The sequence below is a fragment of the Nomascus leucogenys genome, chromosome 15, assembly GCF_006542625.1.
Source record: "Nomascus leucogenys isolate Asia chromosome 15, Asia_NLE_v1, whole genome shotgun sequence".
Taxonomy (NCBI): domain Eukaryota; kingdom Metazoa; phylum Chordata; class Mammalia; order Primates; family Hylobatidae; genus Nomascus; species Nomascus leucogenys.
The window spans coordinates 69,020,178-69,045,214 of NC_044395.1; the positions used below are offsets into that span (position 1 = coordinate 69,020,178).

The window sequence follows — 25,037 nt, forward strand, 5'->3', positions numbered from 1 at the left end:
CTCTCCTGCCTGTCTCGCCTACCACTTGTCTACTTGTGTGTCCGTCCTTCCTGCCTGCAGCGCATGTCTGTCTGACCATATGTCCATTGACTTGTCCATCTATGACTCTCTTAAGTCATCACAAGTGGCCTTGTGTCCCCCAGAGGGAACTGGCCTGTCCCAGGTCTCTGCACAGCATTCTGTCCTCACAATGATGTGCTTTGTTTTCCTGGCTTTCCCTGCAACATGGCTTCTGCTTTCCACCCCCACAGCAAGCTCCCCAAGGGCAGGGATGGTGTCTGATCTATGATTCATCCTCACATCTGATTTGCTCCAGGACATCCCCGGTTGCAGCATGGGATTGAGACACGGAGTCTATTGAGGTTTGCTGACTGAATAAATGGATGCCTCCAGACTGCATGGGCTGAGTCGAAAGGAAACAGGATTTTTCTTGCTCACTCAGAAGAGCAGAAAGCTGGGCCCCAGCTGCCGGGCAGAGACAACAAGTGCTGTCTGTCACCCTAAAAGGGAAGAGAGGTTTCAGCATGGTGCTCCCATGGCAGAGGACACAAGATTTGTGGTCGTACTGGGGAAAAGGTCAGAGCTGGGTCCCCATCTGTGCAGTCAGTCTGGGGTCTCAACAGGGGATGGAACACAGGGTAGGGAAGGCTTCATCTTGCCCCCCTTCTTGGGGACATACTCAGGGCCAGAGTGTGCTCTCCCAGGGAAGATACCCCAGGTCTCACCTCTGGCTGGGGCTGGGGGCTCTGAGTTGTCGCCTTCCTCCCAGCTCCTTCCCCTAAAGCCAACCTTTTGCTTCCCTGCCTGGCAACAGCACATGCTGGAGGCCCCCAGCCTGCTCTGTGCCCTGCCCTTGAGAGGCAGAGGGGAGGGGTCCCAGGTCTGTGTCAGTCATGTGAACAACGCAGAGTAACCTCCCGGAAACATTCATAAGTTTAATCCACGCCAGTAATAAAATCGCATTACATTTCTCATAAAATAAATGTTCCCATTTATATACAGAAGACAGACTGTACAGGCCCGGCCTGGCCCCAGGAGGGGTCACACACAGACGGGCGGTGGTGGAGGAGGAAGGGCCGTTCCTCCCATCGAGGACGGAGAAGTTCTAATGTGGCAGGAGAGCGAGCGGCTGGCCAGCCTGCACTGGTAGAGTGGCTGGCTGGCCGGCCAGGCGGGTGGGCAGGCAGGCAGATGGACAGACGGGCCTGGAGGCCAGGCGCCGGGCGTTACTGAACTTGGGATTCAAAGGTGCCATTGAGCTGCCCCTCCTCATAGTCCATCTGACACAAGATCATGTTGTTCTTCAGGAAGAATTTGTCTCCCACACAAAATCTAGAAAATCCAAGCGAGAGAGAGAAGCCATGGGAAGGTCCCAGTGGGTAAGGGGGGTGCTGCAGACAGAAGCTGGCCTGGCCTAGGAGGTGAGCTATGTGGGAGGTGGTGGGGGGAGTTTGTTCCTTGAACCTTCCAGAGGGAACTGCCAAAAGTCCCCACAGCACACCTGGGCAATTCCTCCAGGCCAGTCCCAACCTTAGCCAGGCCCTGTAGCCTGAGGTGGCAGGACAGACAGACAGTTGGGCCACAGGCTTCCACAGTCAGGTCTCCTGTGGAGGTGAGTGTAGGGTTGGGGGGTGGGTGGAGAGGTGCAGGAACAGCCTACCCCAGTCCCAGAGAGGGAGAAAGGGAAAGGACAAACAGAAAAAGACCAAGGGGGGAGAGAGATGGAGAAAGGCAGAGATGGGGCCAGGTGCGGTGGCTCACGCCTGTAATCCCAACACTTTGGGAGGCTGAGGTGGCTGGATCACGAGGTCAGGAGTTCAAGACCAGCCTGGCCAAGGTGGTGAAACCCCATCTCTACTAAAAATACAAAAAAATTTAGCTGGTCATGGTGGTGGGCATCTGTAATCCCATCTACTCGGGAGGCTGAGGCAGAGAATTGCTTGAACCTGGGAGGCGGAACTTGCAGTGAGCCGAGATCACGCCACTGCACTCCAACCTGGGCGACAGAGTAAGACTCTGTCTCAAAAAAAAAAAAAAAAAAAAAAAAAAAAAGGCAGAGATGGGTAAGGAAGGAGGGATAAAATGGTTGTTTTTTCCATCCCTCTATCCCTCTCCCCAATTTAAGAGGATGGCTCAGTACAGGGCATTCTTCCTCTAAACAAAATCGGTAAGTTACCTAGAGCATCCTTCTAGGAGGTGACCCTGTTCCACTATCTCCTCTCCTACCCAAGGAAGCCCCTTCGTTGGTCTCCTAGTCCTCCCCAAGTAATGGAAGATTCCGGTCCTTTCCCTAAAGATGTCCCCAGGGTGGGTGAAGCCTTTAGTGAGACCCCAAGATCGCTGGCCTAGTTCTAGCAGAGCCCAGTCCAACCACCAGGTGGCGCTGTAAGTTCACTGAGCCCTGCTAGCAGCAGGTCTGGCCAGAGTCCCCAGCCAGACCAGGGTTCCCTGTAGGTCCCTCTGAACCTCACTTCAGGGAGCACTTGTATGCGTTCCTACCTGACCTGGGGGCTCCTGAGAAGAGCGCCTGCCTTCTGGTGCTAGGCCCCAAGCCAGGGCTAAAGGGCTCTGGCTCCTTAGGTCCCCAGGGACTCCCACAGGGCTAGGGCACAGAGTTGGGGCCAAGAGATCAGAAAACAGGCTGGGCTGGAACCAGAATCACAAGGGTTGGGTGAGGAGAGAGTGGCCACTCCCTGAGGGGACTTCGCCCTCCAGATTTGGGAACCCCTTCTCACTGGAACGTACATGTACACACATACACATACTACACACTGGGTACGGGGGTGGGAGGATACGTTATCCCATGCACATGCACATTTCAAACACGTATACAGGCTGGGCGCAGTGGCTCACACCTGTAATCCCAGCAATCTGGGAGGCTGAGGTGGGCAGATAACCTGAGATCAGGAGTTCAAGACCAGCCTAGCCAACATGGTGAAACCCCGTCTCTGCTAAAAATACAAAAATAAAAATAAAAATAAAAATTAGCCGGGCGTGGTGGCACACGCCTGTAGTCCCAGCTACTTGGGAGGTTGAGGCAAGAGAATCACTTGAACCCGGGAGGCAGAGGTTGCCGTGAGCCAAGATTGTGAGATCACACCACTGCACCCCAGCCTGGGCAACAGAGTGAGACTGTATCTCGAAAAATAAAACATGTATACGCACATGCATACTCACCTCATCATGCATGCACATTGCACATACACATACACCCCCAGACATTTAAAAACGCATGTACAAATGCGTATTAATTGCATCATGCACATGTGCCCACTTGTACATTTACAAATACACATGCATGCACATGCACACTCAACTATGCATACACAGTAAACTCATGCACGCCTTCATTATATTCACACAGAAATGTGCCACACAGATGTGCACACCCAATATTAAAGTGCACACGTTTGGCTACCGAGCTTACACACACATAAAACACATAAAGCACATGCACGCTCATAACCTGCATGCACCGCCACATACACACACGCAACCCGCATTTGCTTGCACGCCTCCACCGTGCTCCTGGCCCATCCCAGCAGGCCTCAGGCTGGTGTCTGGGGAGTGTGTTGGGTCGGCCAGTCCAGCACTGACCTCTGGTTGCAGAGCTGGCAGGCGAAGCAGTCGAGGTGATACACGTTGTCCCGGGCCCGCATCACCATCTCAAAGGCTGGGATCAGCTTGCTGCAAGCAGCACAGTTCCCTGTGGTGCCAAAAAGCCTGCCGAGGGAAGGGCGCAGAGGACTCAGCAGCATTCTGGGGGGCTGGGTGGGCAGGGGGAAGGGAGTTGCCTCCATCCAGGGTCCTTCCCATCCTCCAACTTGTGGGCTTAGCAGGTGGGCTCAGGCAATAGGATAAGAGCACTGAGGGCAGCATCTAGATTCCGCCCAGAGATCAGGCTGCCAAGAAATCGGCACATCCCTTCCAGGGAGGGTGTGTAGGGGTTCAGGAGTTGGCTGTCACTGCCCATCCCCAGGCCCCCTCCCAGGCTCCCACAAGCCCTGGAGCCACCAAGGGAATCCTAGGCTGGGCCCTGCGCAAGGGGCTCCAGACCCACACAAGCCCGAATTTCAGGGGCAGACTGAATCTTGGGTTGTGTGCCCTCAGGCAAGTCAGTGAGTCTCTCTGAGCTTCATTTACCTCATCTGTAAAACAAAGCCTGAAACACACCCTTCACGGGGTAGTTGTGAAACCTGTTGCAAATTCTCAGTCACAACTCACTAAGCAACCACCTAGGTAGTGTTCACTATGTGTCAGCCACTAATCTAAGAGCTTTACAAAGATTAACGCTTAATCCTCACAACAAACCTAGGAGGTGGTACTATTATTATTCCCCATTTTAAAGATTTAAAAAATGAGTCACAGAGAAACAACTTGGACAGTCACAGGGCCTTGGTCCAGAAGGCGTGCTCTAAATCACTGCGTGACGTGCTTTTCCCACATTTAACATTACAGTGTTTATTATTTGATTTTTTTAAAATAGAGATGGGGTCTCACTATATTGGCCAGGCTGCTCTCGAACTCCTGGCCTCAAGCGATCCTCCTGCCTTGGCCTCCCAAAGTGCTGGGACTACAGGCTTGAGCCACTGTGCCTTGCCAAAATTAGTGTTTTATTAAATCTTTTTTCCATGACAAACTCACTGTGTCACTTGCCTAAGTCTCTTTTTTTCTTTCTCTGAACCTCAGTTTATCCTTCTGCAAAACAGGGATGGATGATCCTATTCAAAGATGCTGTAAAACAGAACTGATGCCCAAAGGAAGCGCCAAGGACATCTGGCACAAATGCCTCTTTGAGGCAGGCACCCCTCCTCTTAGCTGCTGGCTGTAAAGCTCTAGGGACAGGGAGTTTACTCCCTCCCCATGCAGGCCAGCCCTTGGCTGGATGTCCCAGTGGTCTGAGCCATCCTGGTTCCTCCTTGCTTCTTTCCTGCACACAGACGGAGCAAGCCCCAAGTGAGGCAAGGAGGCTGAGAAGATGGTGGGGGGCCCCTCTAATCCCCGATTTGTCCAGCTCAAGCTCAGGCGCCTGCAGATGAGCTTGGCTCCATTATTCATCAGCTTGAGCTGCCTGGTGGCTCAGATTAAGGCAGACAAAGGCTGGGCCACAGAATCTGCCTGCCAAGAGGGGCTTTTCTTGCCATCAGCCCCGGCATAGTTGCTGCAGAGGGCGTAGGCTCTGGACAGCCATTCTCCAGGCCTGAGCAGCCCAAGGAAGCCACGGTCCCATCCCAGCCCACTGGTCTAGCTGGTCCTACAGTCGTTCCTTGCCTCTGCCAGAGCAAAAAAAAAAAAAAAAAACCTTCCATCCCTAGTAGCTGGCAGGGCCCTGTATGATTGTGGGTGCTTTTTCCTGATAAGCCCATCCTGCACTGTGGGCCTCTCTCTCCAAGTCCTGTGGACCCATCAGATGGTCTGATACGTCATCCTAACCTGGTAGGGTCAGCCCCCAGGTGATGCCCTAAACCTCCAGACAGGGAGGCCCCTTCTAGGTCCTCAAGGGGTGAATCCCCAGGAACATTCTTTTCTTTCGTGAGACAGGGACTTGCTCTGTCACCCAAGCTGGAGTGCAGTGGCACAATCACAGCTCACTGCAACCTCAAACTCCTGGGCTCAAACAATCCTTCCACTTCAGCCTCCTGAGTAGCTGGGACTACAGGCGTGCAGCCACTACACCTGGCTAATTTTTTTTTTTTTTTTTTTTTTGTAGAAACAGGGTTTCACCATGTTGCCTAGGGTTGGTCTCGAACTCCTGAGCTGGAGCGATCTGCCTGCCTCGGCCTCCCAAAGTGCTGGAGTTACAGGCATGAGCCACCGCGCCTAGCCTGAACATTCTTCCTTAACCCCTGCTCCTGGTCTCAGCCTCTCCCCTCCAGCCCTGGCAAGGAGCACTAAGTCACAGATTCTGTTTTACTCCATCACTTTTAAATGCAGGTGTTAAAAGGTGCAGGAAGGTCAGTCAAAGGATCTTTGGGGAAGTGGGGGAGCTTCCACTGATAACCTACCCCTTGCAACATGCCCAGACCTGGGCAGAGGGAGCCGCATGAAGCCCTTGCCCCGACCTGTTAATTAATGCGATGAGCCCTCCTTCCCCACAAGCCCGGCAACCATCCAGCAGCCTGCGACAGAGCCAAATGCAGGTGCTGGTTCTCAGCCAAGGCCCTGCTTTGTGGCCTCCTTCCAGCCTTGCTGATGTCATAAATGGCCTCAGGGAGGGTTAATTGGGGGAGATGGCCCCAGGGAATAGGATCCAAGTTGTAGGCAGGGTGAGTTAGAGCTCAGAGGAATGCAAGGCAGGGAAGCATCATTCTTTCACCCTTCACGGGGAAGTAAACTGAGGCTGGGAGAAGATTGGGAGCCAAAGGCTCACAGCTAGTTCCAACCCAGGTCTTGAAGCTCCAGCATCAGTGGCCCTGCTCCTAGGATATGGCTGCCTGCCAGTTTCCCTGGGCAAATGGACGCCTGCTCCCAAGGACCATCTAGAAAGGAAAGTTGGGCACTGGGAGATGGAAAGAGACTGCATTAGGGAGGAGGGTCCTGGGGAAGTCAAAGCTTCCAGACCTGTTCTCAAAGCCCCTCTGAGGTATCCCCTCCCCGATTCCAGATCAGGTGGTTCAGAAGCACCTGGCCAAGGCAGGGGGGCGGAGCCAGCCTGGGGCCCTCGGAAAGCTTAACTTAGGGGCCCCAGGTTACAAATGCCTGCCCTGGACCTGTGCTGGGCACCGAGTCCAAGGGCGTAACGACCTGGGCCTTCCCTCAGGTGACTTCTCAGGTATCCGGGGCAAGCAGGGCAGGGGCAGGAGAGTCAAGAGTGAGAGGACACACAGGGTACTGGGTCTAGGGCCAGGGGCGCAGTCACGCTGGGGCTGAGGATGGGGAGCTTTCTGAGCAGGACAAGGGCTTGGGAGGCCAGAGGTCGGCAGCCCACCTCAGGTAGTCACGTCGGCACAGGATGAGGTTGGCCTTGGTGTAGAGGGTGGAGCCCACCTCGCCCAGGCGGCAGTCACAGCAGGCACACTTGAGGCAGTCTTCGTGCCAGTACTTGTCCAATGCCTTCAGCAGATAGCGGTCCTTGATCTTGCGGTTACAGCCCGCACAGCCCTTCTGCTTCCCTTTGGGCTGGACGGAGAGCATCGGCACGCCTGCAGATGGACAGACAGACAGGAACGCAGGATGGGCCCCGTAGCTCTGGGCCTCAGGGAATATCCCCCAAGAATGGGGAGCTCACTGCTTGTCTCTGCTGCCCCCTCTAGGTTTGGGGCTCCCAGGAGCCCTCGCTTTCTCCCCAGTAACCTCCTCCCCTGGCTCTGGGTCCTGCCCTTTGGGCTACATGGCACAGCCTGTTTCCCTGGCCCTGTGAAGTTCCCTCCAGAGGCTGCTCTGCTCCAAGGCACACATAGACCCCAGGCCGGGCCTCCCTGAGCTGTTCCTCCCCACCCTGGCCTCTATCCCCTGTGCGGTCTCATCCGGAGTAAGCCTGAAGCTCGCCTTGCGAAGCCACCATCGCACTGGCTCTTTCAGCAATAAGCCTAAGAAATGTAGTCTCCTCAGGCCCATGAGGTCCTCTTGAACCCCCAGATCTTTTTGCCAACTCGTCTTTCTCCAGCTGAAATGGTACAGCCTCTTGGTCTATCCATGTAGAGCTGTGATGGCATCAAGAAGGAAGTGAGACGCCCCTGGGACACTCCCAGGAGGGAGCAGAGGCTCTGGGGCTCCTGGCAGGTAAGAGGAGGCAGCTGGCAGGGCCTGGCTGGGGCTCCCCTTGGGAATGCTTCAGGCGGTGTCACACCTCACCCGCCCTGGCCTGGGGGAGGGCAGGCTCTGAGCCTCTGGATCCTTCCTCATTCTACCAGGATTAGGATCTCTCAGCCATCAGCCCCTCCTAGGGCCCATACCGGCTTCCCAACATACACACAGGCACCAAGTACAAAGCGCCCAACGTGATGTTCACCACAGGGCAGAGCCTCCCGTCGCGGCAAGCGAGCATGTGCACTCACGCACACCCCTCACACACAGGCAAGATGTGCAGGTGTAGGCATGAAGTGACAGAGGCACGGGTTCCTAGTCCCTTCTCCTGGGACCACAGGGACAGTTGAGGAGGAGATGGGGACAGATGTCATCCAGTAGCCTGAACATCCATGTGGACCTGTGAGGCTGGGAGGGAAGTGCAGAGGACCTCAGAAGCCCTGCTCTGTGACTTTACGGGGCGGAAGCCTGTGGGAGTTGCCTGAGAACCCTTGTGAAGACAGGGAGGGTGTGCATGCTCCGTTCCTGACCAAGGTGCAGCTGGATAGGGGCCCATCCCTCCCCACCTCCCCGGCTTTCCAACACTCCCCTGGAGTCTGTCCTTCTGGCCCGTCCTCTCCAAAGGACCCCTGCTCTCTCCAGGGCTCTGGCCTTCCTCCCATCCCCTGGTGTCCCTCCCATTCCCAGCCTTCCTCACTGCCCCCAGCCCAGAGTCTGAACAGTTGGGCTGCTTCCCTTCCTTTTACTTCCCTCCTCCTTGGGTGTTAGGGAAGAACCAGCCACAAGAGGCCTTGGTTTCAGAATCCACAGATGTAAGGTCAGAAGAGCCCTCAGAGTTCTTCCAGTTAAATGCTCTCATTCTACAGATGGGGAAACTGAGGCTTAGACGGTTACAGGGGCTTGAGTCAGCCACCATCAAGCTGGCCCCAGGGCTCCTTCCCCTCTCCTGTGCTCGCTCTCAGCCCACCTGGCTCCTCAGACTTCTCCTGGACAGGTGAGTCTGGGGAGCAGGCACCCACCCACAGGCTACAGTGTGCAGGGCCAGTGGGCTCCCTCCTCCTCCTCCGTCCAGTCCCTGCAGGGCCTGTCTGTTAGCTGGGGAGTTTGCTGCCTAATTTCCTTAATGCAGCTCTAAAGGTTAATTGGTCTGAGAGAGGGATGGGGCACAGGATGACTCTGTCCTCGGGCCTGCCTGTGTCTCTTCTAGCAGGGCCCAGCCTGGCACAGAGCTCTGAAAGAGCTCAAGGAGGGCAGCTGGGGAGCAGATACCCCTGAGTACTGAAGGGGTCTGTGAGGCTCCTTCCAAGTCCTGGCCTACAGGGAGGTGTGGGGAAATGGGAGAGGAGTTAAAATAGCTGGATGGGGGAAATGAGGGGCCTCCCAGGGTAGGACCTGGACCAGGGTAGGGCTCCAAGGGCAGGACCTTGTCCCTAGGCCCTGTGCAGGGAGCATGCAGCCAGCAGACCTACGCATTCAAAAACCAACTGGGAAAATCTTGGGCCAGGCCCCCACTACAGCCCCTGCAAGGTTCACATTCCTCTTGCTCAGCCAGGCTTGCAGCAGGCCTGGCTCTCTTCCCAGTGGTCCTGAGCCCCTCCCAGGGCTCTATATTTGGGTTATTACCAGAACATGGGTGAATGGCTGGAACCTCCGTATTCAGGAGAAACCCTAGCCCACTAAATTACAGCCCAAAATGAAGGGAGACAGTGAGAGACCCCAGCACTGGAAGCAGCTGTCCCACTCTCTCTTCCATCTAACCTGGCTCTTGGACAGGCTGGTCTTCCAAGCTCAGACCCCAGCATGTTTGTCCTGGCTCCTGCAGGGTTGTGAACTCCAGCACTAGTCAACAATCTCTTCACTGGAGGGATCTGGCACCTAGAGGACCCTGTGGAAGCCATGAGGGGTGAAGCTGCCAGCTGCCGCAGGCCCCCCTCCGCACTGCCCGTGCCCAGGCTGACCTCTGCACAGGCAGGTTACCTTAAGACCTGGACACCCCTCTTCTGGGGTGCTGAACTGATTCCTGGCTCTGGAGAACTCTTATAGAAGCCACACAGCTTCTGCCGAAGTGTCCCATGTCCACCAAGACATGGAACACCAGGGTCAGCCTGGCTGAGAAGGCCCCATAGCGTCTAGAGACCCTTGGGTCTAGAGACCTCCCGTGAGAAAGGCTGGCATCCTGGGGGAAGCCTGAGCCGGGGCAGCCCCATGGGATGGGTCTGCAGTCCTGTGGCTATGGGGTCCAGAGCATATCCCCCTGGTCTCTCTGGGCCTAACTTCCTTCATCTGCCCATAAGAAAAATGGAAGCAATCCCTTGCTTCTCACAGGAGAGTGGAAGAGCTCTGGGGGTCAAACAAAACAGTGGAGACAGCCTTCCTTCCTCATAGGGCATCCATGCTGTGTCTGCTCTCACCGGGCTGGTCCAGGAGACTTGAAAACACTCCTGGACAGGTGGAGGGGCTTTCAGGAGGGGCTCTGCAGTCTCCTGCTCCCCAGATGGAGGGAGAAGCTCCCCACAGGGTCCAGGCCCTCCCTCCTGCTCTGCCTCCCCCGTTCCCACCTAGCCCCCCACCCAACTGCCAGCCTGCCCCCTGCAGACACCTCTTCCCTCCCTCCTTCCCCAGCCTGGCTCTGGGACCTGAGCCTCGGGCCATGCACTTTCCATTAAGGAGATAGCATCCCTTTGCTGAAGTCCATTTGGGATCCATTTTAGTGTTATCTAAAAATCAAATCTACATGGTAATCCTTTTAATGTACTCCTGACTTTAGAAAAAAAATGGCTTTGCGCTCCTTCAGGAAAGGTTTTAAAGCATTACCCAGTAATTACAACTCACCCATGAAAACACTGATATTTTACAACAGATGATGTTTGCACCGACACGCACGCCTGGGCACACACTCAGATGCATGCGCAGGGCCCAGCAGAATAAACCAGTCCACTCAACCCAGGGTCACCCCTAAGTCTCAGGATGTGGGGGGAACAACATTGGAGGGGAAACAGGCTGAACTCCAACCCCTACCTCTAGGAGGGGGTGGAGGCAGGGCTGCTGGTGGAAGGAGGCAGCCAGGCTCGGAGAGAAGCCTCCCAGTCTGACTCATCTGGCTGCCAGACACTCACCCTCCGCTCTTTAATCTGGGGGAAAGCCAGACAGTCCAGGTGACGGGGAGGCACTGCCAGAGGTCATCCCGCCCCTCCCACTCTCTCCTTCCAGCCCGGAGGAGAAATGCCCTCATCTTCACATGGACCCCAGAGCAGTCCACTAGGCCAGACCCAAGTCCCCAGCAACTCCTGTCCCAGCCCAGCTGCCCCTCAGCTCCAGCACGTGGCCTTTCCCAAATTGCCAAGCCCACAGGCTCCAGTACTACCGGTGCCTCTGGTTTGGAAGGCAGCCTGGGGGACGTTTACCCCAGTGAGCTCCTCCAAGGCCAGTCTTCCAGCCCAGAACGTCTACCTCACCCAGCTCCAGGTCACTCCAGGCTCTTCCCTGTGGCTCCCCTGCTGGGAGCCACTGTGGCCACCTCCTGGCAACTCCACTGGGCATCTGCAGCCCTCCCACACACCAGTGTGTCCTGCTTGGCACTGCTGGCTCTGCTCCCTGCAGGATCCTGGAACACAGCTCCTCTCCCTCCCGCAAATGGATCTTGTTTGCTTGTGTCCCAGGGCCTTCACTCTGCTACTACTCCAGGAAGAAACACCTTTGTCCTGCCCATCCCCACTCTCCCAAAAAGGTCAGAGTCAAGAGTGGGACTGAGGCTAAGAGTTCAGACCTTGAGATCAGGGAGCCTAGTTTCAAGTCTGGGAACTGCTCCAAGGAGCTGGGGGGGCCTGGATTAAATCCCCCCACCTTTCTGACTGGCATGTGTGTACTGGGGGCCACAATGGTCTCTTTCCGCTCAGAATGTGGTGAGGATAGAATGAGGTTATGCACATGAGGCCATAGCACAGAGTCTGGTGCCCAGGGCACAGTGAACAGGAACTGATAGTATTAACAGTCACCCCAGGATACCATCCCTGCTCGGACACTTGCTTTCTTTTTAACTTTTTGTCTCTTGACATAATTTCAAACTTTCAGAACACTTGCAAGAATAGTAGAAAAAATTCCTGCAAGCCTTCACCCAGATTCCCTACATATAACATTTTACCGCATTTGATTTATCCTCCATCTTTCTACCTACTTCTACCTACTCACCTATAATTTTTTCCCTAAATCATTTGAGAGTTGGTTTCAAACAGGAAGCCTCTATACCCCCTAATACTTTTGGTTTGCAAACACTTTGCTGAAAACAAGGACATTCTCTTACATAACCACAGTACAATAATCGAAATCAGAAAATTATCATTGACATAATATTATTATCAAATCTATAGACCTCATTCAGATTTTACCAATTTCTTCAAAAATATCTTTTATGGGAAAATCCTGGGCCCTGCATCGCATTCAGTTGTCAAGTTTAGTCTACTTACATCTGGAAGAATTCCTAAACCTTTCTTTTGTGTTTCAAGACAATGGCATTTTGAAGAGTACAGGCCAGTCATGTTATGGAATATCTCTCAGTGTGGGTTTGTCTGACACGTTTGACTGTGTGACCTTAATTAACGTTTTCTCAGTTTTCTTTTTTTTGTAATGGGTATGAAAAGAGTACTCATTTCAGAGTCACCATGAGAAAGAACGGAGTAATTTCTGTGATGTGCTAAGGACTAAGGCCACAATAAAACGTTAACTCTGATTAGTGTCACTCTCCTCAACATGAGACAGAATAGGGAGAGACACTTATTCTGAGGAGCAATGAACTGATTTGATTGTTCTACTGTGGTTAAAGTCACCCTGGCACTGGCCATAGTCCAGCTCCACCCAAAGGCCAGTCTAGTGGTCAGTACAAGTATGTGTAGAAGGAAGCCACCCTATCTGTCCAACAGGCTGTTCCAGTGACCAGCCACGTGGGAAGCAGTTGCTGTGGCAACTCAGAGGGTGACAGCTCCAGGACCCTCTGGCTGCTCTGGAAAGAGCCCTGGAGGCAGGTGTAGCCTTGGTTTTTTTTTTTTTAAAGACAGGGTCTTCCTCTGTCTCCCATGCTGGAGTGCAGTGATGTGGTCACAGCTCACTGCAGCCTCAGCCTCCCGGCTTAAGCGTCCTCCTACCTCAGCCTCCTGCATTGGTGGGACCACAGGCACATACCACCAAGCCAGGCTAATTTTTGGGGGGAGGAATTTTTTTTTTTTTTTTTTTTTTTTTTTTTTAGAGACAAGGTCTCAACTATGTTGCCCAGGCTGGTCTCGAACTCCTGGGCTCAAGCAATCCTCCTACCTCAACTTCCCAAAGTGCTGGGGTTACAGGCATGAATCACCATGCATGGCCTTTGGTTATTTCTCATTATCTCTCAACATGCCTCAATACCGATTCCAAACCAGCACCCAGGCATTCTCTGGCCTGGGCTGGGGAGACTGAGCTGCAGGCCCTGCCCAGAGCCCACACAGCACAACACAACTGCTACAGCAGCTTTGGGGCTTCCCTTTCTCACCGTAAGTGCCCAAGCCCTCCTCTGGGGCCAGCAGGGAGCCTGCACTGGGCAACCTGCAGGGAGATGACAGTGACTGAGCACATCCCAGTGCTCTGTACCCACAACCGCTTATGAGGTAGGTACCATTATGATCCCCATTTCACAATGGGAAAACTGGGGCACAAGAAAGCTTGCTAACTGGTCACAGTTAGTAGGAGAAAGAGCTGGCATGTGAACCCTGGCAGTCTATCTCTAGGGCCAAAGTACTTGACTCATGTGCTGTGCTGCAGGGCTGCATGCTGAGTGGGGCTGAGACCCAAGCAGGAGACTTCACAGAGCTTAGAAGACACATGGAGAGCATGCAGATGCTCACCACACAGCTGCAGGACACATGCACAGCAGCACACAAATACTTCCCCATGTCCACATGATCACACACGTACACTGGGTCCATGTGAGGAGGGACTGTGTCTGTTTTATTCTCCCCAGAACAGTTTTATTTCAGTACCGAGCACAGTGCTGGCATACAGTGGGTACTCAGTAAGTTGCATGAAAATACGTACCCATGCATCTAAGCACACACACGCATGTGTGTGTATGAGCATGCGTTTGGGTACGCTTATGTAAATATACACTTATGCACAGATGCACACATATGCACAAGCAGCCGCATGCACGTTTAGTCTCTTAAAAGACTACAGTGTCAAAAAGTGGATCAGAGCTTAGAATCAAGCTCTGATTTCAGCAAAACCCACAAGTAAGAGGCCTGAAGATGGAAGGAACTGGAAGAGCATGAACCCTCTAGTGCTACCCTCATGGACCCATGTGCAACGTCGGACATTACCCAGAAGTTGAGTCCCACAATCCTCATGCCTACTTCAGCTGCTGGAGGTGGGGAGACTCACTCTCTGGGTCCCGGGGGTCTGGGTCCCTGTCACATTGTAAGGTGCTTTGCCCACCTGGGCCCACACCCAGGCCTGGGAACTGCAGAGTAGGATCCCAAACCAAGCCTACCAGCAGCCCCTCCTAGGCATCAATCCTCTTTAATCAGGAAATTTGAAAGTGTAATCTAATTCTGCAGAATCTCTTTAAATCTCGTTTTCTCAGAAGTAACTTCATTTCACACGGACACATCCAGCCTTGTGAGAAGGCCTCCATTTCACACCAGTTTTATCTCCACAATTTCTCGTCTCACTGCACTCCTATTCCAGGGCCTTGCCATGCAGCAGGCAAGGCCTGAACTAATAGCATTTCCTACTCATTTGGAATCAAAAGCCAACGAGAACAACTGTTGAAACGCGTGGCTACAGCCACCCAGAGCATGCTCATTACCGCCCCTCTGCACACCCACTTGCAGGCAGCATGTTCACTGTGAGGATGAGGGAGCGAGGCAGGGGCTCCTGTGGCCTCCAGCTCCCCACGAGGGCAGGGAGAGGAAGGCTGAGAGGCTGGGCTCAGCCCATGGGGTTGGCAGTCAGCTCAGTGGAGGGACCGGCAGCTTTGACTCTGGTGCTGCTCACCCCTCAAGGGAGCTTGTGAGAAGAGGCGGGGTAGTGTAGGCCCTGAGACTGTGGGCCCTGCAGACACACAGCCTAGGCTTGAATTCTGGCTTTGGCTCTTCCCAGCTCTGCCTCAATTTACTCACCTGCTAAATGAGGACAGCCTACTTTAAAGGATTGAGGATTAAATTGGATAATGAACATGAAGTACTTATAACAATGTTTCACATAGTAGCATAAAGCAATTAGCTGAGAAAATTTAGGTGTATCTTATGACCCAACAATTATATTCCCAGGTATATGCCCAACAGAAATGAAAGCTTGTGTCCATCAAAACAGATGCATAAGAAAGTTCATAGACATTTTCTTCTTAATAGCCCCACACTGAAAACAACACAAATGTCCAACAGTAAAACAAAATAAATTATGGTATATTCATACAATGGAATATTATGTAGCAATTAAAAAGAATGAATTACTAATACATACTACCTGGATGAATCACACAATATAATATTGAATGAAAGAAGTTAGACACAAAAAGGTACATACTGTATAATTCCATTTATGTGTAGTTCCCAAATAGGCAAAACTGATCTGATGTCAGAATAATGGTTATTTGGAGGCTGGGCACGGTGGCTCACACCTGTAATCCCAGCACTTTGGGAGGCCAAGGTAGGTGGATCATAAGGTCAAGAGATCGAGTCCATCCTGGCTAACACGGTGAAACCCCGTCTCTACTAAAAATACAAAAAATTAGCCGGGCATGGTGGCTGGCGCCTGTAGTCCCCGCTAACTCGGGAGGCTAAGGCAGGAGAATGGCGTGAACCTGGGAGGCGGAGCTTGCAGTGAGCCGAGATCGCACCACTGCACTCCAACCTGGGCGACAGAGCGAGACTCCACCTCAAAAAAAAAAAAAAAAAAAAAGAATAATGGTTACTTGGGGTGAGGTGGGGGACATATTATCAACTGAGAGGAGGATGAGGAGCCCAACATACTGAAAATGTCCTATGTCTTGATCTGAGTGTTCATATGGGTGCATAAATGTATAAAAATTCACTGAGCTGAACATTTGAGCCTTGCACATTTAATTGCATATATGTGATACCCAATTTAAAAAAGGAGCTGAGATGGAGACGCCCTCATCAGAGCTCTGTATGCCTTTCATAAACCCTACCATTGACTCAGCAGTCACTGTGCCAGGTGCTGGGCTAACCATCTTACAGTGTTAGCTCAATGAATCTTCATATTAACTCTGATGCACTAAATGATTACCCCCATTTCACAGATGAGAAGACAGTGGCCTGGGAAGTTTCAGGTCATGCAAGGTCATGCAGTTAGAAGGCTGCAGGGCAGAGATCGGAATCCTGGCCTGTCAGACTCCAGAGTTCAAGTTCCCATCCAGCACATGCCCAGGGCCTCCCTGCACAGCCTGGATTCTCCGGTGCAGCCTGGATGCCAAATGGTGCTGGGGTGGGGGCTGGAGCCATGCTTAGATCAGGGCCTGGGCTAAAACCAAGAGGAATGACTGTCCATGCAGGGCACTGTCTCTGGGTGGACCACAGGACTTTCCCACTCATCTGTTGGTCCTTCAAATGCTATGACTGCTGTGGGATCTTGAAAGGGCTTCTGGGCAGAGCCAGCAAGGGGACATGGACCAGAAACTAAGTAAAAAGAGGGCACAGGGCTGGGAAGGGAGCAGAGGGCCATGTAGAAGCAGAGCCAAGATGTCTGCATTGCAGCTTTGAGGACAAAGAAGCCTTGAGATGGCTCATGTCCTCAGGAGGAGGCTGGGCTGGGGACTCCAGACCCAGGGCTATAATGATGGCAGGAGCCTCAACCAACAGCCAGGGTCGTGTGTGAACAAGGGGATGGGTAGGGTGGGGAGCAGAGAGGTCCTGGAGACAGGCCCAGCTCAGGGTGAGACATTTGGAGCAGAAGAGGTCCTGGAGAGAGGCCTGGTTCAGGGTGAAGTCCAGCAATGTTTGCCTGCTCTAAGTGCCAAGCTTCTCCTGCACGCTAGAGCCCACCAGAGGAGGGAAGGCCTAAGGGAAGCACTGTCCAGTCTCACCCCCAGCACCTGCAGCCACCGTAGTCATGTTCAACCAGATGACAGTAAACCATGTTACCCCTTACTGAGTGCCTGCTCTGTACCAGGAATATATGCCTGTCATGACCCTGAGTGCAGAGAACTCATCAACTTGCCCAAGGGTAAAGCCACCAGTGGCCAAAGCAAGGCTGCAGATCCAGGCTGCTGGCCAGGAGGCATCCACACCCTGCCTGCCGTGTCCCAGGGCCAGAGGCAGCATCACATCATCTTTTCCCCAAGCAATGGGGAAAGTGAACTTTCACTTGGACCCAGTCTGGACCCTACCAAAAGAAGACGGCTCTGAAACACTCCTTGCAGGAATACAAAAGACCCCTTGTCAGGGAAAGGTTGGGCTGCTGATCCCAGAGCTCCCCAGAGGGGCCATTTCCTGTGCAGGAGTACAAAGTGGGAAGCTTCATATGCTACATTTTTGCAGTGCATTTTGGTGAAGAATAACCTATCTTTAGGAATACTGCATCTAAAACCTGAACTCACCATGATATAAAGGGACTGAGGAGTTTCCACACATCCCCCACAGATCTTCCTTGTTGAGGGAAGCTGAGTCTGGTTTGGGGCAACAGCAACAGCCTAAGGGGACTGTCTTAGTCTGTTCAGGCCGCCATAACAGAGTGCCACAGACTGGGTGGCATATAAACAATTGAAATTTATTTCTCACAGTTCCGGAGGCTGGGAAGTCCGAGAGCAAGGCACCAACAGATTCTGTGTCTGGTGAGAGTTGCTTCTTGGATCATTAGATGGCCATCTTCTTGCTGCATCCTCACATGGAAGAAGGGGCAAGGGAGTTCTCTGTGGTCCCTTTTAAGAAGGCACCAATCCCATTCATGAAGGTTCTGCCCTCGTGATATAATCACCCCCAAAGGCCCCATCTCCTAACACTATCACATTGGGTGTTGGGATTTCAATATAAGCATTTTAGGGAGACACAAATACTCAGATCATAGAGAGCTTGCAGGAAGGCCCGGATGTGATTCTGGAGCATAGTGATTCTGGAGCAGGTGTAGATGCAGTCTGCTCTCACAGCCTCACATGATTTTCTGTGGTTCTTTAGTGGGGGGAATTTAGAAACATCAGAAGCTGCATGTGCTCACTGGAGTTTGTCACTTGGAATGAGGCTTAAGTTAATTGCATAGTTATCTGTAATGTGTTCTCCTTCTCCGGGATGGGTATTGGCATTTTCTTTCCATTCTTTGGTTGTCTCTAGAAAGTCTCAGACATAGCTCAAAAACAACAGGTCCAAAGCAGGATTCCTGATTTCTTCCCCAAACCTGCCCCCTGTACCCTCACCCCAGACTTCCTCCCTCCCACACCATCATCCACCCAGCACTCCAGCCAGAAACTAAGTGTCGCCCTCAGACTTCCATCCTCCTCACCCCTTTCCCTGCCAACTCTTGATCCTCATCCCACCTGCATCTTCCATTTCCACAGCCATCACCGTCTCTCGACACACTATCAGCACAGCATGATGTCTGGTACCCACAGCCCATTCTTCACACAGCAGCTGGAGAGATCTTTCAGATAAACCAGGGCAGGTCACTGCTCAACTTGAAACTCTTCCATAACATCCAATGGCCTGAGAATAACATCCAGACTCTTCATCCAGCCTGTAACATCTTCATGTGGTCTGGTGTCTGCCTTCCCCTCCCACACTGTGCTCCAGCCATACTCCAAACTCCTTCCTGCCTCAGGGCCTTTGCACATGCTATTACCTTCCCAGAACACCCTTCCCTGCCTCTGCTTCTGCATATACTTGGCTCCTTCTCATCTTCAAGCTTCAGCTTAAATGTCATCTCCTCAGAGAAGCCTTTCTTGACCTCCTTATTTCCTTATTTAAATGAGCTCCCCACACTTCAGTAATTTCCTTTGTAATTTGTAAATTGTTCCAAAAAAAAAACAACAAAAAAAAGTCTGATTGATTGGGTACTCTCATAAGAACAAAAGCCCAATGAAGGCTGTTCTTGGGGCCCTACATGTCTTGTCCACTATTGTGTTCCCAGTGTTGAGCCCCACAGCAGTCGTTGTTTAGCCATCAGCTCAATTCATACATGAAGAGACGGAATGGAATCTATCCAGATATTACTGGCAAGAATCTGCTGGCCAGAGTGGGCCAATTCAGATAGGCAGGGCCCCTAGAGTTGGAGCCTTAATCAGGCTTGTTGCTGCCCCTGTGCCACACCCCCTAGGTACCTATAGCTATGTGGCCCTAACAAACAAAGCAGATTCAACCACAGCAGCTCCTGGGTCATGGCTGCCACAATCCAGGCTTTTGAGAAGCCATCCCAGGGCTCCAGCTGAGGAACGACAGCTCTCATGCAAATATAAACCCTTTATCCTTCAGATAAAAGAGCAGCAAAAACGCATCCTCCAGCCCCTGCCTCCACTGCGTGCCTCCCTTTACACATAAATACCCATCTCAGCCCTCAGGGAGTAGCGGGTATCTCTGTAATTCCAGCAGCTCTGGCTGTCACCTCTGGCACAGACCTAGTCTCCCCAACTCCCTACCTGAGGGTCTTTTTGGCTTACAAAAATGACTACTCTTCCCTGTCAGCATAGTCTGAGTCTCTGGGGGCCAGTGGGAGGAAGCGGCCCCTGGAGTTTGCTACAGAAAAGCCCCAGGTCCAAGCCTTTCTCAGTCTGTAGCCTCCACCAACCTCCATCCCATCCTGGGCTGCTGGATCCAGCCCCTAGATTCCTTAACAGGATGCCGCTTGAAGCCGCACAGCTGTGGGGACCGGTACAGAGCATCTGGAAGCTGTATTCCCCTGACAGCAACTCAGCTGCTCCCTGGGCACCCGCAAAGCCCACGGCACCCATCTAATGAAACAGGGCTCCCAAGAGGCCTGCAATCTCCACAGAGGAGGAGGACATGGACTCTCAGACGAGTCTCAATTTCACAGCATCAGGGACATGAGCACCAGCGCGCTGAACCAGAAAACGAGAGTCTGGCAGGAGCTGCAGACACACCATGAGCACCAGGGGATGGGAGATTAGGGCCCTTCAAAATCAATTTTGAATTCAAACTTTTAAATGTGTTCTCCAGGCGCGAAGAGGGGACCCTAGGCAGCTGCCGGGTCCTGCTTCCTTCCTGAAGCCGCCAGAGCCCATCTGCTAGCCACGGGGCTGGGTGAGGGGAGGAAGGGCTGGGGGTTAGGAGGGAGAATCCAGGCCCCACCCCCGGGAGCGGCAGGGATGGAAACCCCTTTGGCTGGGGCTGAGAAAACACTGCCTCCGGGATGCCTGAGGCATTGCCCCGGGGCTTCCTATTGAGGCCCTGGGGGTTGCTTCAGCCCTTCTTTGCAGACCTGGATAAGAGAGAGACGCTGAAAGCAAGGTCCATGTGAGCCAGATTTCCCTTCAGCCCCCGCATGGCTGAGGAGGTTCAGGGAGCATCGGTAGATGAAGCTGTTTAGAATACAAGCTTTGGAATCAGATAGTTTGGGATCTGTATCCTAAACCAGCCATGGGCTCCCAGGCAGAAGATCCTTATTCAGAAATGAATGTCTCTTCTGGAAACCTGGTGGGAGAAAGCCTGCTGTGAGCGTCTTGCAGTGCAGCCGTTGTGAAGTGAGAGTGGTCTGAAGCCCCCAAGTGCAAAGGGAAAGTGTCATCCTGCATGAGAGTCAGCAGGGTGGGCCGGCTGCTGGGCCAGCTGGTGTGGCCGCAGGCTGCATTATCCAGAGCACAGAGTCTGCAGCCAGGGAGCTGACAGCCATGCTGTCTGTCATCTGTCAGATCATGTCTGGAGTACAAGTACCATCTGGGCCCTGCACCCAGGTGAGGTGGACAAGGAGGCACAGGGCAATGGGCCTCATCAAGCCAGAACAGACTGCTCTAGCCAAACCCCGGAGAGGGCCCCAGGCCCGCAGTAGGAAGGCCTTTGGAGGCATGAGCCCACAGAGGATGTTCCTGGCAGCTTCGGCTGCAGCCCGCCACTCCTGCCTGGGTCCCTGTTGAGCCCCATTTGTGCCTCTCAGCCTATCATCAGCTCATAGTGAGTGTGTTCCCCATCTCTGGGTGGGGAAGCTGGCCTATGACAAGATTCTTTGAGATCACTGACTCCCTCAGCCCCAGCCCCGGAGTATTCCAAACCCCTGGCTAGCTCCCAACTTTAAGCCATACTCCTGACACATAAACATGAATGAGTGTGAACCACCCTGTGGGTAAGAGACAACAGAATGCAGCCACTGAGGCCTCGGGCCTGCAGGGGCTTCACAGGGAGCCCTTTCTGGAATAAAGAGCACCGGGAAAGGAGGCTGGGGTCACCAGATCACATATAGGAGAGGAGGCAGGGACTCCCCAGCTCCTCCCAGCCCCCAGCTTGGGAATGGGCTGCTGGCTTTACAAGGAAATTACAACGTGGGCCTGGGTAATGCTCCTCTTAGTTACAGCATAAACTGCGGCAATAAAGCGTACCTGGGGAATGTTTAGAGAAAGCACTAATGATTTCTTCCCTAGTGGTTAATAAATTCACTTCCAGATCAATTTGTTCACGATAGAGCCCTGTGAGCAGAACCCGCATGGCGGGCACAGCTGAGTGTGTCTTTTTCAGTATAAATGATTTATTACGATGATTAGCGGCACATAAACAATTTAAAATACAACGCTAATTAGTTTGGGGAAGAAAGGAGGGGAAAAGCCACCCTGCCTCTTTCCCCATTATGTTCTACTTCCCTAAGTGTGTACTTTTTAATTAAATCCAAATGTCACAATAAATTTAAAGTGTTTTATTACCACTCGGGCTAACTGAGGCAGTCATGTGAGCCCCCCTCTCAGGCATCTGCAGGCTGGCCTGGGGGTAAGGGCTGGGGGCACCAGCAGAGCCTGTCCACAAACTCCCAACATGGGAGATCTCTCGAGAACCCTGGAAACCCCTCGTGGTTTTCAGCAGCACCAGGTCAGAAAACACTGAGCCTTCCCAGGGGACTCTCCACCTTCTGCTCACCTTCCTGGCCAGCCCAAGTAGTGAGGTCTCCTCCTTAAAGCTTGCTCTGACCAGCCCAGAAGCCAGCCACTTCTCCCCGACGGTCCCGCAGTACCCTGCATCCTCCTCACCCTTCCTCGTGTGCCCTATAACCTTCTACTAACTACCTTCTGGGTGCCTGGCATCATGCCTGGCACTTCATTACAGCATCTTCCCAAATCCTTGTTGTGGTGCTATAAGTTGTAATTATTGCTTCCATTCTGTGGATAGGGAAACTGAGGCTCAGAGAGGTGGAACAACTTATCTAAAGTCACACAGCTAAAAATGGACTTTTGTAGCATCCTTTTCCCTCCTACAGCATGCTCCACGTCAGAGCCTACAACTGGCCATGTCTGGGCCCTGCCTTGCTTAGAGACACATCTGAGGCAAGGGTTCAGGCCAGGGACTTGGACTCTGGTGAGTTCAAGTTCAGGCTTTGCCATCCACCCACATTGTGAACTCAGTCAAGTCATTTAGCTTCTCTGAGCTTCAGCTTCCTCATCAGCAAAACTAGAGCAATAACATTCAACTTGCAGGTCTGAAGAATGAAAGTACCTAAAGCAAGCAGAAGTCCTTTGCTATCCTTGATATGCTATGCAAGTAGTAATTATTTACAGAAGCCCTTGAGGTGAACAGCGATCAGTACTAACCCCGCTTCATAGATCAGAAAACTGAAGCCAGCAGGCAAAAGATTTATCCAAAGTGCCAATGAACCCCAGGATCTCATTGGGGAAGTACCAGGCTAAGGGCAGCCTCCCTTCCAGAAGTTCAGACAATCAAGGATGGCTTCTCTCCTAAACACTCATGAACTATTCATTTGAATTTAAAAACAAATATCCCCAAACACAGAGTTTTCATATGACCCAGTGTGTTAGTCTGTTCTTGTGTTGCTATAAAGACATAGCTGAGGCTGGGTAATTTGTAAAGAAAAAAGGTTTAATTGGCTCACAGTTCTGTAGGTTGTACAAGCATTCCAGCATCTGCTCCTGGTGAGGCCTCAGAAAGCTTCCAATCATGACAGAAGAGGAAGGGGAAAAAGCAAGTCACGTGGCGAGACTGGGAGCAAGGGAGACGGGGGAGGTACCACACTCTTTTAAACAACAAGATTTTGAGTGAACTGAGCAAGAACTCACTCATCACCAAGCGGATAGTGCTGAGCCATTCATGAGGGAGCCATCCCCGTGATCCAATCACCTCCCACCAGTCCCCACCTGCAACACTGGGAATCTCATTTCGACATGAGATTTGGAGGGGACAGACATCGAAACGATATCACCCAGCAACTCCCCTCCTAAGTATATCCCCAAGAAAAATGAAAATATAGATCTTAACAAAAACTTGTACATGAACGTTCCTAGCAGCATTACTCACAACAGCCAAAAAACAGAAACAACCCAAATGTCCATCAATTGACAAATGAATAAATAAAACATGGTATATACATACAATGGAATATGATTTGGCCACAGAAAGAAATGAAGTACTGACATAGGCTACATCATGAAGGAACCTTGCAAACATTATGCCAAGAAAGAAGGCAGATACAATAACCAATATTGCATGATTCCATTTATATGAAATGTCCAGAATAGGCAGCAAGTAGTTTAGTGGTTGCCAGGGAGGGAGGAATGGGGAGTGACTGCTAATGGGCTGAAGATTCTTTTTGAGGTGATAAAAATGTTTTTGAATTAGATAATGGTGATGATTGCACAACTCTGTGAATATACCAAAAACCACTAAAGTATATATCTTAAAAAGGTTAATTTTGTGGTACGCAAATGATAAATCAATAAAGCTATAAAACAAAACAAACAAAAACAAAATAAATATTCCTTTGAGAACAGGAGAAACCAGTTCATAAAATATTCAGTCCTGGGGTCAGCATAGGAGGGCAATAACCTGTGGCAGCTAGAAGCTGCCAGGTGGGGGGACCTGGGAGGCCCCATGGCCAGCCTCACAGGGGGCAGGTCCTGGTCACCCCATCCCCCTGCTGAGATGAAAGGGATGAAAGGGCTCCAGAGCACCCCCTTACCTCCTTCCCCAGACCCCCACATCCAGAAATCTGACTCCATCCACATTTCCAGCCCTGCTCCCCAGGACACTCAAACCTTACTGGATCCATCACTCCCCTTGGCCCATCTGCTTCCACAACTGCATTATCGTTTTGTCTTCCCAGGTCTCTCTTTGTTGAAATTTCTGCATCCTTCAAGGACTATGCCCTACCTGCAAACTGAGCACGCCCATGGCAGAGGGGTCCCTCTTTCAGGACCTTGAGCTTGTCCTACCTTGGACACCACGAGTACGTAACAGTATGTGCATAATGGTACATGCATAATGAATAGCATCATAGTGAGGACTCCCCCACGCAGGGTTGGGTAAGGGATGCTGCCCTCTCCCAGGGCCTGTGAGCCCCACCTGGCACGGGGATGTGCCAGCTTAGATCCAGGCCATGAGGCTAGGAAGGAAAGCAACGAGGCTGCCTTTGGAAGGGGAGAGCACCATGCCCAGACTAGGGACAGCACCCTTGGTAGCTAATCTGAGAGGATGACCCAAAAAGATGAAGCATCCCGGCCAGCAGGGGGAGCTGGGGCCGCACTGGGGCAGGGGCATTTGCGGGAATGAGCGGGGATAGACTGAGAGAAGTCACAGCGGCTCAGGCCTCATCTCTGCAGAGGCGACCAGCCTCCAATCCTCCCACAGTGGAGAGAGCCCTATGGAGGGGACAGGACAGCTCTAGTCACTTGAAAGGACTATCCAGGCCTTGAAGCAAGTGGACACATGTCATTTTCTAGTCATTAGGTCAGTTCCCTGAGTCTACATGGATCCAACGTGAAACACTGTCTTGGGAAGCTGCCCCTTAGGGAAACTACCCTTGAACTTCTCTAAATTTCTCTCCCAAAGTTTTATGAGGCCCAGGGCTGAGAAGACCTCTCAAGGTAAGGGGTGGCAGGAGTGCATGTTGCAAGTACCCTTCCCTTTATGCAGCCACTGTGTTCTCACCAACACTTCCTCGGGTGAGCACAGTGCTGCCTGGCTGGCAAAACACATGAAAACATTTTCTCTCATTTGAGTTCTGTGCAGGGGACAGGGAGGATGTTCTGGATCTTAACTTCTGTGACCAGAGCTCAGAAAAGTTAAGTGGTTTGCCCAATAACACACAGCAGTGGGTGGTAGAGCAAGACTTGCCGGAGATTGCACAGTCAGAGGACTACAGAGTAGGACTGAAAT

At 52.2% G+C, this 25,037-nt stretch overlaps 1 protein-coding gene across 2 annotated transcripts in view; it reads right to left on the reverse strand.

Annotated features, from left to right (window-relative positions):
- Window positions 1-910: 910 nt before the first annotated feature.
- Window positions 911-25,037, reverse strand: part of LMO1 (LIM domain only 1) — a 44,333-nt gene continuing 20,206 nt past the window's right edge. For both annotated transcript variants that reach the window (XM_030829704.1, XM_003254903.2), the window contains 3 exons: window positions 6,929-7,142; window positions 3,598-3,723; window positions 911-1,332 (listed from right to left, as the gene is read on the reverse strand). In XM_030829704.1, coding sequence (XP_030685564.1) covers window positions 1,227-1,332; window positions 3,598-3,723; window positions 6,929-7,142 — 446 coding nt within the window. In that variant the 3' untranslated portion in view covers window positions 911-1,226. The remainder of the gene's footprint in view (window positions 1,333-3,597; window positions 3,724-6,928; window positions 7,143-25,037) is intronic.